General features: G+C 48.2%; 1 protein-coding gene across 2 annotated transcripts in view; it reads left to right on the top strand.

Moving 5' to 3' along the window:
- The window catches only part of MKLN1 (muskelin 1), a 322,757-nt gene that overhangs the window by 293,077 nt on the left and 14,703 nt on the right, over positions 1–14,977 (top strand). For both annotated transcript variants that reach the window (XM_063926768.1, XM_063926769.1), the window contains one exon: positions 1,058–1,175. In XM_063926768.1, coding sequence (XP_063782838.1) covers positions 1,058–1,175 — 118 coding nt within the window. The remainder of the gene's footprint in view (positions 1–1,057; positions 1,176–14,977) is intronic.

Genomic DNA, 14,977 nt, shown 5'->3' with positions numbered 1-14,977 from the left:
AGAAGACTGTAAAACCTGCAAGACAAAGTAGAGTACAGACTGCTTTCAAAAATCAAAGAAACAGGCACCATGACATGAATTAGTAATAGTCAGTGTCCCAGGACAAGCTGTAGCTTTGATGGGGCAATGTCACCGCCGATGGTCACTGGAAATTCTATCAGCAATTGCAAAGGAGGCTGAATGGAGTAAAGCTGCAGACATGTAAAATGATTAATGTTTATAAGATACAGGGAAGGCAAATTGAAAAAGTATGCTTGGGAGCGGAAGGAAGAGGAGAATCACAAAAGTTAGGAATGGAGGTATTAGTCGGGAATGAAATACCAGGATAGAAGAGATGAAATCAGAGAGGAGCAGGCCGGTGAACAGCAGAGAGTAGATGGCACCTGGAGGCAGGGCAGCAATCCACAGCAAGCATAATGGAGCCGATGAGCAACAGCTCATCTCAGTGGAACAACAGAATAGAAAGATACTCTGACCAACACGGGCAGCCCTTCCCAAGTCTTTTGACAAGACCAGTTGTAAAAGCCACTGAGAGTTCATAAGCCAGGGATACAAAGAGGGTGAAGACACCAGACAGGAGGCACAGGTGAAACAGGCAACCACCGAGGTAGTAGCAGTGACTAGTTTGCAGTAAATCCTTGCAATGTCACAGTCAGAACCAGAGAAGAGGAGGTCCGTGAAATCAGAGACAATCTGTACCAGTGGCGGCTACTTTTAGGAGGAGGATTGCCGCAATCCCTGTGCGCCTATAGAGGAGACAGACAGCCCCTGGTTTTGGCACCTGCGCATTAGATCTGACAGGTGCTGGGACCAGTCCATGTGCAGTAGCTGCAGTGTGACTGTTTATGTGCAAACCCTAGACTTCTATGGACTGCATCGGCCGACTAGGACTGTGCGAAAGGCAGGGAGTGGCTTCCTTCAGGAAGCTTGTTTTCTGCTCTTCACAGCCCGGTCTGGCAGTCCCAGAGGGGGAAAAGCAGCTTTGTGGATGCCCAAATTGAGAATGTTTTTCTTTGTCTAGATTTACAGTTCTAATCATCCTTTTTACCACTTTTAGGTCTTGTGTGTACAAGAATGATCAAGCATCAAAACTAGACAACCCAAACAAAAGCCTTCAGGAAGAGGAGCCCTGTCCAAGATTTGCACACCAGCTGGTTTATGATGAGCTGCACAAGGTACAACTCATTGCTTTATATTGGCTTCATGTACAGTACTAATGATCCTAGTGACTACATTGTGAAATAGCCTAGCTGTGGATTTTTTGTTTCTCTTGTAGCTATATAGTACTGTTGCCACAACTGCTTTGGAGCATTGTGTGTAGGCATACTTCTAAGGCTTGGACATGTTACAAACTGAATTTAGTAGCTTGCATTTCTTGAAATAAATGACCGTATACAGGATCTTAAAAATATCTTAAATATTTGATGCACTCACACTACATAGTTGGCATTATATGATTGAGAGAAACACTGCAAGCTAGCAAATTAATGCTCAATTTTTATCTTATTTCCTCTTTCAACAAGGCTGGTGGGACACTGGACTATGGGATTGCAGGTTGGGGCTGCAGCTGGCACTTAAAACTACCAAACTTTAAAAGTAAGCTCCTCCCCTCTGCAACCCCATCATGCCAGTTTCTTTTAGGTGCCTCAGGAGGCGGGGGTGCTTGTAGCAGCACAGAGTTTCAGTGCAGCAGTTGCAGGGAGCTGTCTCTGTGGAAGGGGTCTGTCACTATTCCGGCGCAGCGATCCTCCAGATACGCCAATCTGAGAACGCTGCCTGTGCCACCTTACTGATTACCTCAGCGTGTATGGTAAATCCACGCAGTAACTGCCAACAGCAGAGGTACCGGTCTCTACGCCAGTCAGGCCAAGCGGGATCCAAAGGAGCCAGTGCACTTTAAATTTCTCTAACGTCCTAAGTGGATGCTGGGGACTCCGTCAGGACCATGGGGAATAGCGGCTCCGCAGGAGACAGGGCACAAAAATAAAGCTTTAGGATTAGGTGGTGTGTACTGGCTCCTCCCCCTATGACCCTCCTCCAAGCCTCAGTTAGGTTTTTGTGCCCGTCCGAGCAGGGTGCAATCTAGGTGGCTCTCCTAAAGAGCTGCTTAGAAAAAGTTTTTAGGTTTTTTATTTTCAGTGAGTCCTGCTGGCAACAGGCTCACTGCATCGAGGGACTTAGGGGAGAGAATTTCAACTCACTTGCGTGCAGGATGGATTGGATTCTTAGGCTACTGGACACCATTAGCTCCAGAGGGAGTCGGAACACAGGTCTCACCCTGGGGTTCGTCCCGGAGCCGCGCCGCCGACCCCCCTTACAGATGCTGAAGATTGAAGGTCCGGAAACAGGCGGCAGAAGGCTCTTCAGTCTTCATGAAGGTAGCGCACAGCACTGCAGCTGTGCGCCATTGTTGTCACACACTTCACACCAAGCGGTCATGGAGGGTGCAGGGCGCTGCTGGGGGCGCCCTGGGCAGCAATATTTAATACCTTTATGGCAAAAGAATACATCACATATAGCCATTGAGGCTATATGTATGTATTTAACCCATGCCAGATATCTAAAACTCCGGGAGAAAAGCCCGCCGAAATAGGGGGCGGGGCTTATTCTCCTCAGCACACAGCGCCATTTTCCTGCTCAGCTCCGCTGTGAGGAAGGCTCCCAGGACTCTCCCCTGCACTGCACTACAGAAACAGGGTAAAACAGAGAGGGGGGGCATTTTTTGGCGATATTTTGATATTTCTCTAACGTCCTAGTGGATGCTGGGGACTCCGTCAGGACCATGGGGATTAGCGGGCTCCGCAGGAGACAGGGCACATCTAAAAAAGCTTTTAGGTCACATGGTGTGTACTGGCTCCTCCCCCTATGACCCTCCTCCAAGCCTCAGTTAGGTTTTTGTGCCCGTCCGAGAGGGTGCAATCTAGGTGGCTCTCTTAAAGAGCTGTTTAGAAAAGTTTTTTTTTAGGTTTCTAATCAGTGATTCCTGCTGGCGACAGGATCACTGCAACGAGGGACTTAGGGGAGAGACTTGCAACTCACCTGCGTGCAGGAGGATTGAAGTCTTAGGCTACTGGACACTGAGCTCCAGAGGGAGTCGGAACACAGGTCAGCCTGGGGTTCGTCCCGGAGCCGCGCCGCCGATCCCCCTTACAGACGCTGAAGAACGGCAGAACGGAGGTCCGGAAACAGGCGGCAGAAGACTCCTCAGTCTTCATGAAGGTAGCGCACAGCACTGCAGCTGTGCGCCATTGTTGCTACACGGCTCACTGATCTCGGTCACGGAGGGTGCAGGGCGCTGCTGGGGGCGCCCTGGGCAGCAATATAGATTACCTTAGAGGCAAATAAATACATCACATATAGCCATTAAGGCTATATGTATGTATTTAACCCAGGCCAGTTTTCCTAATAACCGGGAGAAAAGCCCGCCGTGAAAGGGGCGGAGCTTATTCTCCTCAGCACTCAGCGCCATTTTCCTGACCAGCTCCGCTGGTGAGGAAGGCTCCCACTCTCCCCTGCACTACAGAAACAGGGTTAAAGAGAAGGGGGGCATAAATTGGCGATATAATTATATATTAAGAGCCCATATATAGAAACAACACCTTCTAGGGTTGTTATATACATTATGGCGCTTTTGGTGTGTGCTGGCAAACTCTCCCTCTGTCTCCCCAAAGGGCTAGTGGGTCCTGTCCTCTATCAGAGCATTCCCTGTATGTGTGTGCTGTAGGTCGGTACGTGTGTGTCGACATGTATGAGGAAAATGTTGGTGAGGAGACGGAGAAAATTGCCTGTAATGGTGATGTCACTCTCTAGGGAGTCGACACCAGAATGGATGGCTTACTTATGGAATTACGTGATAATGTCAACACGCTGCAAGCCGGTTGACGACATGAGACAGCCGGCGGACAAATTAGTATCGGTCCAGGCGTTTCAGACACCGTCAGGGGCTTGTAAAAACGCCCATTTACCTCAGTCGGTCGACAGACACTGACACGGACACTGACCCCAGTGTCGACGGTGAAGAAACAAACGTATTTTTCCTTTAGGGCCACAAGTTACATGTTAAGGGCAATGAAGGAGGTGTTACGTATTTCTGATACCACAAGTACCACAAATAAGGGTATTTTGTAGGGTGGGAATAAACTACTTGTAGTTTTGCCTGAATCAGATAAATTAAATGAAGTGTGTGATGATACGTGGGGTTCCTCCGACAGAAAGTTATGGGCGGTATACCCTTTTTCCCGCCAGTAGTAAGGGCGAGTTGGAAAACACACCTTAGGGTGGACAAGGCGCTCACACGCTTATAAAAAACATGGCGTTACCGTTTCCAGATACGGCCGCCCTCAAGGAGCCAGCTGATAGGAAGCTGGAAAATATCATAACAGTATATACACACATACTGGTGTTATACTACGACCAGCAATCGCCTCAGCCTGGATGTGCAGCGCTGAGGGGGCTTGGTCGGATTTCCTGACTGAAAATTTTGATACCCTTGACAGGGACAGGATTTTATTGTCTATAGAGCATTTTAAGGATGCATTTCTATATATGTGTGATGCGCAGAGGCATATTTGCATTCTGGCATCAAGAGTAAATGTGATGTACATATCTGCCAGACGAAGACACGACAGTGGTCAGGTGAGGCAGATTCCAGACGGCATATGGAAGTATTGCCGTATAAAGGGGCGGTCCATTGGACCTGGTGGCCATGGCAACAGCTGAAAAATCCACCTTTTGTTACCCCGAGTCACATATTGGCAGAAAAGGACACAGTCTTTTTAGTCTCAGTCCTTTCGTCCCCATACGGGCAGGCGGGCGAAGGCCAGTCATATCTGCCCAGGGGGAGAGGAAAGGGAAGAAGACTGCAGCAAGCAGCTCATTCCCAGGAACAGAAGCTCCTCACGGCTTCTGCCAAGTCCGCAGCATAACGCTGGGGCCGTACAAGCGGACTCAGGTGCGGTAGGGGGTCATCTCAAGAGTTTCAGCAACACTCGCAAGGGAACTCCGGGATCCTACATGTAATATCCCAGGTGTACATTGGAAATTCGAGACGTCTCCCCCTCACACAATTCACAGGCTGTATTCCCAGCAGGTGATAATCAAAGTACCCTTCTTACAACAAGGAAGGGGGTAGTGTTCCACACTATATTGTGGTACTGAAGCCAACCGGCTCGGTGAGATCTGAAATATTTGAACACTTACATACAAGCGTTCAAATCAAGATGGAGTCACTCGGAGCAGTGATAGCGAACCAGGAAGAAGGGGACGATATGATGTCACTGGATATCAGGGACGTTTACCTACAGGTCCAAATTTGCCCTTCTCACCAAGGGTACTTCAGGTTCCTGGTACAGAACTGTCACTATCAGTTCAGACGCTGCCGTTTGGATTGTCCACGGCGCCCCGGGTCTTTACCAAGGTAATGGCCGGAATGATGATTTTTCTTAAAAGAAACATGGACGCTTTCCTGATAAGGGCAAGGTCCAGAGAACAGTTGGAGGTCGGAGTAGCACTATCTTAAGTAGTTCTACGACAGCACGAGTGGATTCTAAATATTCCAAAATCGCAGCTTTTTCCGACGACACGTCTACTGTTCCTAGGGAAGATTCTGGACACAGTCCAGAAAAACGTGTTTCTCCCAGTGGAGAAAACCAGGGAGTTATCCGAGCTAATCGGGATCCTCCTAAAACCAGGAAAAGTGTCAGTGCATCATTGCACAAGAGTCCTGGTAAAAATGGTGGCTTATTACGAAGCAATTCCATTCGGCAGATTTCCCGCAAGAACTCTTCAGTGGGATCTGCTGGACAAATGGTCCGGATCGCATCCTCAGATGCATCAGCGGATAACCCTATATCCAAGGAAAAGGGTGTCTCTCCTGTGGTGATTACAGAGTGCTCATCTTCTAGAGGGCCGCAGATTCGGCATTCAGGATTGGATGCCGGTGACCACGGAGGCCAGCCTGAGAGGCTGGGGAACAGTCACACAGGGAAAAAATTTCCAGGGAAGTGTGATTAAGTCTGGAGAATTCTCTCCGCATAAATAAGCTTAGAGCAAATTTATAATGCTCTAAACTTAGCTAGACCTCTGCTTCAAGGTCAGCCGGTATTGATCCAGTGGGATAACATCACGGCAGTCGCCCACGTAAACAGAAGGGCGGCACAAGAAGCAGGAGGGCAGTGAAAACTGCAAGGATTTTTCGCTAGGCGGAAAATCATGTGATAACACTGTCAGCAGTGTTCTTTCCGGGAGTGGACGACTGGGAAGCAGACTTCCTCAGCAGGCATGACCTCCACCCGGGAGAGTGGAAACTTCATAGGGAAGTTTTTCAACATGATTGTGGACCGTTGGCAAAGACCAAAGGTGGACATGATGGCGTCCCGCCCGAACAAAAAACGGGACAGGTATTCCGCCAGGTCATGAGACCTTCAGGCGATAGCTGTGGATGTTCTGGTAACACCGTGGGTGTACCAGTCAGTGTATGTGTTCCCTCCTCTGTTTCTCATAACCAGGGTATTGAGAATTATAAGACATAGAGGAGTATGAACTATACTAGTGGCTCCGGATTGGCCAAGAGGGACTTGGTACCCGGAACTTCAAGAAATGCTCACAGAGGACTAAGGGCCTGGGGAGCTAAGAAGGGACTTGATTCAGCAAGTACCATGTCTATTCCAAGACTTACCGCGGCTGCGTTTGACGGCATGGCGGTTGAATGCCGGATCCTGAGGGGAAAAGGCATTCCATAAGAGGTCATACCTACCCTGGTCAAAGCCAGGAAGGAGGTGACCGCACAACGTCATCACCACATGTGGTGAAAATATGTTGCGTGGGTGAGGCCAGGAAGGCTCCACGACGGAAATTCAACTAGGTCGATTTCTACACTTCCTGAAAACAGGAGTGTTTTGGACCTCAAATTGGGGTTCATTAACATTTAAATTTCGGCCCTGTAGATTTTCTTCCAGAAAGAATTGACTTCAGTTCCTGAAGTCCAGATTGTAAAGGATGTATTGCATATACAGCTTTTTTGTGCCCCTAGGGGCACCGTGAGATCTCAACATAGTGTTGGGATTTCTTAAAATCATATTGGTTTGAACCGCTCAAATCTGTGGATTTGAAATATCTCACATGGAAAGTGACCATGCTGTTGACAAATATCTCACATGGGAAGTGACCATGTTGTTAGCCCTGGCCTCGGCCAGGCGATTGTCAGAATGGGCGGCTTTGTCTTACAAAAGCCCATATTAAAATTTTCCATTTGAACAGGACAGAACTGGGACTCGTCTCCAGTTTCTTCAAAAAGGGGTGTCAGCGTTTTCACCTGAAACAACCTCTTGTGGTGCCTGCGGCTACTAGGGACTTGGAGGACTCCAAGTTACTAGACGTGGTCAGGGCCCTAAAAATATATATATATATATATATATATATATATATATATATATATATATATATATATATATATAGTTAGGACGGCTGGAGTCAGAAAGTCTGACTTGCTGTTTATATTGTATACACCCAACAAGCTGGGTGCTCATGCTTCTAAGCAGTCTATTGCACGCGGGATTTGTAGTACAATTCAGCTTGCACATTCTGTGGCAGGCCTGCCACAGACGAAATATGTAGATGCCCATTCCACAAGGAAGGTGGGCTCATCCTGGGCGGCTGCCCGAGGAGTCTCGGCATTACAACTTTGCCGAGCAGCTACGTGGTCAGGGGAGAACACGTTTGTAAAATTTTACAAATTTTGATACTCTGGCTAAGGAGGACCTGGAGTTCTCTCATTCGGTGCTGCAGAGTCATCCGCACTCTCCCGCCCGTTTGGGAGCTTTGGTATAATCCCCATGGTCCTGACGGAGTCCCCAGCATCCACTAGGACGTTAGAGAAAATAAGAATTTACTTACCGATAATTCTATTTCTCGTAGTCCGTAGTGGATGCTGGGCGCCCATCCCAAGTGCGGATTGTCTGCAATGCTTGTACATAGTTATTGTTACAAAAATCGGGTTATTACTATTGTTGTGAGCCATCTTTTCGGAGGCTACTTCGTTTTGTTATCATACTGTTAACTGGGTTCAGATCACAAGTTGTACGGTGTGATTGGTGTGGCTGGTATGAGTCTTACCCGGGATTCAAGATCCTTCCTTATTGTGTACGCTCGTCCGGGCACAGTACCTAACTGAGGCTTGGAGGAGGGTCATAGGGGGAGGAGCCAGTACACACCATGTGACCTAAAAGCTTTTTTAGATGTGCCCTGTCTCCTGCGGAGCCCGCTAATCCCCATGGTCCTGACGGAGTCCCCAGCATCCACTACGGACTACGAGAAATAGAATTATCGGTAAGTAAATTCTTATTATTTAAGCTGCTATAAGGAACAACACTTATATAAGGTTGTTCCCATATATATTATAGCGCTTGGGTGTGTGCTGGCAAACTCTCCCTCTGTCTCCCCAAAGGGCTAGTGGGGTCCTGTCTTCGATAAGAGCATTCCCTGTGTGTCTGCTGTGTGTCGGTACGTGTGTGTCGACATGTATGAGGACGATGTTGGTGTGGAGGCAGAGCAATTGCCGATAATGGTGATGTCACCCCCCAGGGAGTCGACACCGGAATGGATGGCTTTGTTTATGGAATTACGTGATAATGTCAGCACATTACAAAAATCAGTTGACGACATGAGACGGCCGGCAAACCAGTTAGTACCTGCCCAGGCGTCTCAGACACCGTCAGGGGCTGTAAAGCGCCCTTTACCTCAGTCGGTCGACACAGACCCAGACACAGACACTGAATCTAGTGTCGACGGTGATGAAACAAACGTATTTTCAAGTAGGGCCACACGTTATATGATCACGGCAATGAAGGAGGCTTTGCATATCTCTGATACTGCAAGTACCACAAAAAGGGGTATTATGTGGGGGGTGAAAAAACTACCTGTAGTTTTTCCTGAATCAGAGGAATTAAATGATGTATGTGATGAAGCGTGGGTTAACCCAGATAGAAAAGTGCTAATTTCAAAAAAGTTATTAGCATTATACCCTTTCCCGCCAGAGGTTAGGGCGCGCTGGGAAACACCCCCTAGGGTGGATAAGGCGCTCACACGCTTATCAAAACAAGTGGCGTTACCGTCTCCTGATACGGCCGCCCTCAAGGATCCAGCTGATAGGAGACTGGAAACTACCCTAAAAAGTATATACACACATACTGGTGTTATACTGCGACCAGCCATCGCCTCAGCCTGGATGTGCAGTGCTGGGGTCGTCTGGTTGGATTCCCTGACTGAAAATATTGATACCCTGGATAGGGACAGTATTTTATTGACTATAGAGCAATTAAAGGATGCTTTCCTTTATATGCGAGATGCTCAGAGAGATATTTGCACTCTGGCATCGAGAGTAAATGCGATGTCCATATCTGCCAGAAGGAGTTTATGGACGCGACAGTGGTCAGGTGATGCGGATTCCAAACGACATATGGAAGTATTGCCGTATAAAGGGGAGGAATTATTTGGCGTCGGTCTATCGGATCTGGTGGCCACGGCAACTGCCGGAAAATCCACCTTTTTACCTCAGACCCCCTCCCAACAGAAAAAGACACAGTCTTTTCAGCCGCAGTCCTTTCGGTCCTATAAGAACAAGCGGACAAAAGGACAGTCATATCTGCCTCGGGGCAGAGGAAGGGGTAAGAGAGGGCAGCAAGCAGCCCCTGCCCAGGAACAGAAGCCCTCTCAGGGTTCTGCAAAGCCCTCAACATGACGCTGGGGCCTTACAAGCGGACTCAGGAGCGGTGGGGGGTCGACTCAAGAATTTCAGCGCACAGTGGGCTTGCTCACAGGTGGACCCCTGGATCCTGCAGGTAGTATCTCAGGGTTACAGGTTGGAATTCGAGAAGTCTCCCCCTCGCAGGTTCCTAAAGTCTGCTTTGCCAACGTCTCCCTCAGACAGGGCGACGGTATTGGAAGCCATTCACAAGCTGTTTTCTCAGCAGGTGATAGTCAAGGTACCCCTCCTACAACAGGGAAAGGGGTATTACTCCACGCTATTTGTGGTACCGAAGCCGGACGGCTCGGTAAGACCTATTCTAAATCTGAAATCTTTGAACCTGTACATACAAAAATTCAAGTTCAAGATGGAGTCACTCAGAGCAGTGATAGCGAATCTGGAAGAAGGGGACTTTATGGTGTCCCTGGACATAAAGAATGCTTACCTGCATGTCCCAATTTGCCCTTCACATCAAGGGTACCTCAGGTTCGTGGTGCAAAACTGTCATTATCAGTTTCAGACGCTGCCGTTTGGATTGTCCACGGCACCTCGGGTCTTTACCAAGGTAATGGCCGAAATGATGATTCTTCTGCGAAGAAGAGGCGTATTAATTATCCCTTACTTGGACGATCTCCTGATAAGGGCAAGGTCCAGAGAACAGCTGGAGGACGGAGTAGCACTAACCCGACTAGTGCTGCAACAACACGGGTGGATTCTGAATTTTCCAAAATCTCAGTTGACCCCGACGACACGTCTGCTGTTCCTGGGAATGATTCTGGACACGGTTCAGAAAAAGGTGTTTCTTCCGGAGGAGAAAGCCAGGGAGTTATCCGAACTTGTCAGGAACCTCCTAAAACCAGGGAAAGTGTCTGTGCATCAATGCACAAGAGTCCTGGGAAAGATGGTGGCTTCTTACGAAGCGATTCCATTCGGCAGATTCCACGCACAAACTTTTCAGTGGGATCTGCTGGACAAATGGTCCGGATCACATCTGCAGATGCATCAGCGGATAACCTTATCGCCACGGACAAGGGTGTCTCTTCTGTGGTGGTTGCAGAGTGCTCATCTGTTAGAGGGCCGCAGATTCGGCATACAGGACTGGGTCCTGGTGACCACGGATGCCAGTCTGAGAGGCTGGGGAGCGGTCACACAGGGAAGAAACTTCCAGGGAGTATGGTCAAGCCTGGAGATGTCTCTTCACATAAATATACTGGAGCTAAGAGCGATTTACAATGCTCTAAGCCTGGCAAAACCCCTGCTTCAGGGTCAGCCGGTGTTGATCCAGTCGGACAACATCACGGCAGTCGCCCACGTAAACAGACAGGGCGGCACAAGAAGCAGGACAGCAATGGCAGAAGCTGCAAGGATTCTTCGCTGGGCAGAAGATCATGTGATAGCACTGTCAGCAGTATTCATTCCGGGAGTGGACAACTGGGAAGCAGACTTCCTCAGCAGACACGATCTACACCCGGGAGAGTGGGGACTTCATCCAGAAGTCTTCCACATGATTGGGAACCGTTGGGAAAAACCAATGGTGGATATGATGGCGTCCCGCCTCAACAAGAAACTGGACAGGTATTGCGCCAGGTCAAGAGACAATCAGGCAATAGCTGTGGACGCTCTGGTAACACCGTGGGTGTTCCAGTCAGTGTATGTGTTCCCTCCTCTGCCTCTCATACCAAAAGTACTGAGAATTATACGGCAAAAGGGAGTAAGAACGATACTAGTGGCTCCGGATTGGCCAAGAAGAACTTGGTACCCGGAACTTCAAGAGATGCTCACGGAGGATCCGTGGCCTCTACCTCTAAGACGGGACCTGCTTCAGCAGGGACCGTGTCTATTCCAAGACTTACCGCGGCTGCGTTTGACGGCATGGCGGTTGAACGCCGAATTCTAAGGGAAAAAGGCATTCCGGAAGAGGTCATTCCTACACTGGTAAAAGCCAGGAAGGAGGTGACTGCACAACATTATCACCGCATTTGGAGGAAATATGTTGCGTGGTGTGAGGCCAGGAAGGCCCCCACGGAGGAATTTCAACTGGGTCGATTCCTACATTTCCTGTAAACAGGATTGTCTATGGGCCTCAAATTGGGGTCCATTAAGGTTCAAATTTCGGCCCTGTCGATTTTCTTCCAGAAAGAATTGGCTTCAGTTCCTGAAGTCCAGACTTTTGTAAAAGGAGTACTACATATACAGCCCCCGGTTGTGCCCCCAGTGGCACCGTGGGATCTTAATGTAGTCTTGGATTTTCTCAAATCCCATTGGTTTGAGCCGCTCAAATCGGTGGAGTTGAAGTATCTTACATGGAAAGTAACCATGCTACTGGCCCTGGCTTCAGCCAGGAGAGTATCAGAATTGGCGGCTTTATCATATAAGAGCCCATATCTGATTTTCCATACGGACAGGGCAGAACTGCGGACGCGTCCTCATTTTCTGCCTAAGGTGGTGTCAGCGTTACACCTGAACCAGCCTATTGTGGTGCCTGCGGCTACTAACGATTTGGAGGATTCCAAGTTGTTGGACGTGGTCCGGGCATTGAAAATATATATTTCAAGAACGGCGGGAGTCAGAAAGTCTGACTCACTGTTTATATTGTATGCACCCAACAAGATGGGTGCTCCTGCTTCTAAGCAGACGATTGCTCGTTGGATTTGTAGCACAATTCAACTTGCACATTCTGTGGCAGGCTTGCCACAACCTAAATCTGTCAAGGCCCATTCCACAAGGAAAGTGGGCTCATCCTGGGCGGCTGCCCGGGGGGTCTCGGCATTACAACTCTGCCGAGCTGCTACTTGGTCAGGGGCAAACACGTTTGCAAAATTCTACAAATTTGATACCCTGGCTGAGGAGGACCTTGAGTTCTCTCATTCGGTGCTGCAGAGTCATCCGCACTCTCCCGCCCGTTTGGGAGCTTTGGTATAATCCCCATGGTCCTGACGGAGTCCCCAGCATCCACTTAGGACGTTAGAGAAAATAAGAATTTACTTACCGATAATTCTATTTCTCGTAGTCCGTAGTGGATGCTGGGCGCCCATCCCAAGTGCGGATTGTCTGCAATACTTGTACATAGTTATTGTTACAAACAAATTCGGGTTGTTATTGTTGTGAGCCGTCTGTTCAGAGGCTCCTACGTTTGTCATACTGTTAACTGGGTTCAGATCACAAGTTATACGGTGTGATTGGTGTGGCTGGTATGAGTCTTACCCGGGATTCAATATCCTTCCTTATTGTGTACGCTCGTCCGGGCACAGTATCCTAACTGAGGCTTGGAGGAGGGTCATAGGGGGAGGAGCCAGTACACACCACCTAATCCTAAAGCTTTATTTTTGTGCCCTGTCTCCTGCGGAGCCGCTATTCCCCATGGTCCTGACTGAGTCCCCAGCATCCACTACGGACTACGAGAAATAGAATTATCGGTAAGTAAATTCTTATTTTCTTCCACTGGGTGTGCTGGCTCCTCCCCTCTATGCCCCCTCCTACAGGCAGTTCAGAAAAAAGTGCCCTCAGGAGAGGATGCACACTCTGCTAGCTCCAGGGTTTTTCTTTAATTTCTTATAAACTTTTTTATTTATTTCGTTATGTTGTTTGGGCAACAGCATACCTGCGCTGTGGGAGTTAGGGGGGATGGGGGGCGGTCACCGTCCTGAGGGGTTGTTTGTTCAGCGGGGCACTGCGCATTGGCTGTCGCAACTGCAGCACACCGCACACCCCTAACAGATGCCTGAAGGTGATCATCAGTGGTGAGTACACACCGGGGGCCCACTAGGGGGGTCCCCCGGTTTATGGTGCGGATATCAAACAGGTGAGGCATACGGGTGCCTCCTGGGAAGGATCCACTATTGCCTCACCTGTTTGATTTCACCTATTGTGAAAACTGGTTAGCGCTGGGCTTAACTGAGCATTTATGTGAAGTTTTAAGCATGTTTGGAGACATTGCCAGTATAAAATCTTCAGTGGCTCTGGCACCATGAAGGGGGGCGGAGCTACATGAGAGCGGGCTTAGCTGCATTTTGGTGCCTTTCTCTGCAGATACAGCAGCAGCCTCACACAGATCATCCAGACGCTGACACATGCTGGATCACTTGTACAGGGTACAGCTTGGGGGAGAGCCGCTAAAATTGTGCACATTATACATTCCTAAAGTTAAATTGTTTTTTTTTTAAAAAAAACGTGTTTCACTGAACTAAACACTGACAGCCTCACTGGGGCTCTCTGGCGTGGGTGTGCTGGTGCCTTCTCTTCATCTGTGTCTTCTCTCACATACAGTGGGGAAGGCTTGCATTGTAACGGTCTGTGTTGTATGTGTATTGTTGTGTGGTAAAACACAAGTTATGCAGTGTCTGTAACACTAGGTTCTCCCCACTCTCATCTGGTTCGATTTCATGTGAACAGTGTAGTCAGTCCTTACAAAACAGAAGAGAAGAGTAGGTACAAGTAGGTCACAAGCGCTCTCTGAAATAATACTTCCCTTTCATATGATGAAAGCAGTGTGGATGTAGTGTCAGGATGCCCTCTAAGCGATGGGTCTTAACTCGATGGAAACATAGAAGCAAAAATAAAGCACATTATGGTGTAGTATGTCCATAACAAATGCCACAAATGTCTCTAACAGTCCCTCCGGGTGCCAATGGTCTCTATAAGGTCTTTAAATTGAAGACTGCATGAGTCCTAGATGGCGTACCGTACTCACTCAATGGAGATGATATATACATGTAAAGGTATCTTTATCTGGTCCCCCCCCCCCCCCTCAGGCTGATAATTTATCAACAATGATAACACATCCTCAGGTGAAATAGATGTATGTGGGTGCTTACCCAGACTCTCACACTCAATGCTGAATCATACGTATAAAGGTATCTTTAAGCCCCCATATGTCGTGAAGGACAGGTATCTCCAAATAATGTAAGCGTACCCTACTCACAGTAGAATGTGATGTTACTCTCACATCACAGTTTCTTTGAACTTCAATAATGCCATATCCATGATACAGGAGGCTACACTTTTTAATAAAATGTTCATAAAAGTTCACAAAAAGTAAAAGAAAAAAATGTATATATACAAATAAGGGTATGTACTTAGTATAAACACAGAGAATGACCACAGGTGCAAAGATTTAAAAAAAAAGGTGTCAGGCGTTCCCGACTGCCCACTCACCAAACAACTGGATGTAGCAAAAATAAGGTCATAGACTGGCGTGTTTCCTGGTACAGATGGTCCCCTCTGTAATGCCAACGC

The sequence above is a fragment of the Pseudophryne corroboree genome, chromosome 6 (assembly GCF_028390025.1).
Source record: "Pseudophryne corroboree isolate aPseCor3 chromosome 6, aPseCor3.hap2, whole genome shotgun sequence".
In the NCBI taxonomy this organism is placed as follows: Eukaryota; Metazoa; Chordata; class Amphibia; order Anura; family Myobatrachidae; genus Pseudophryne; species Pseudophryne corroboree.
Note: the sequence above shows the minus strand (reverse complement) of the source record. Positions and strands in the feature narration are given on the sequence as shown.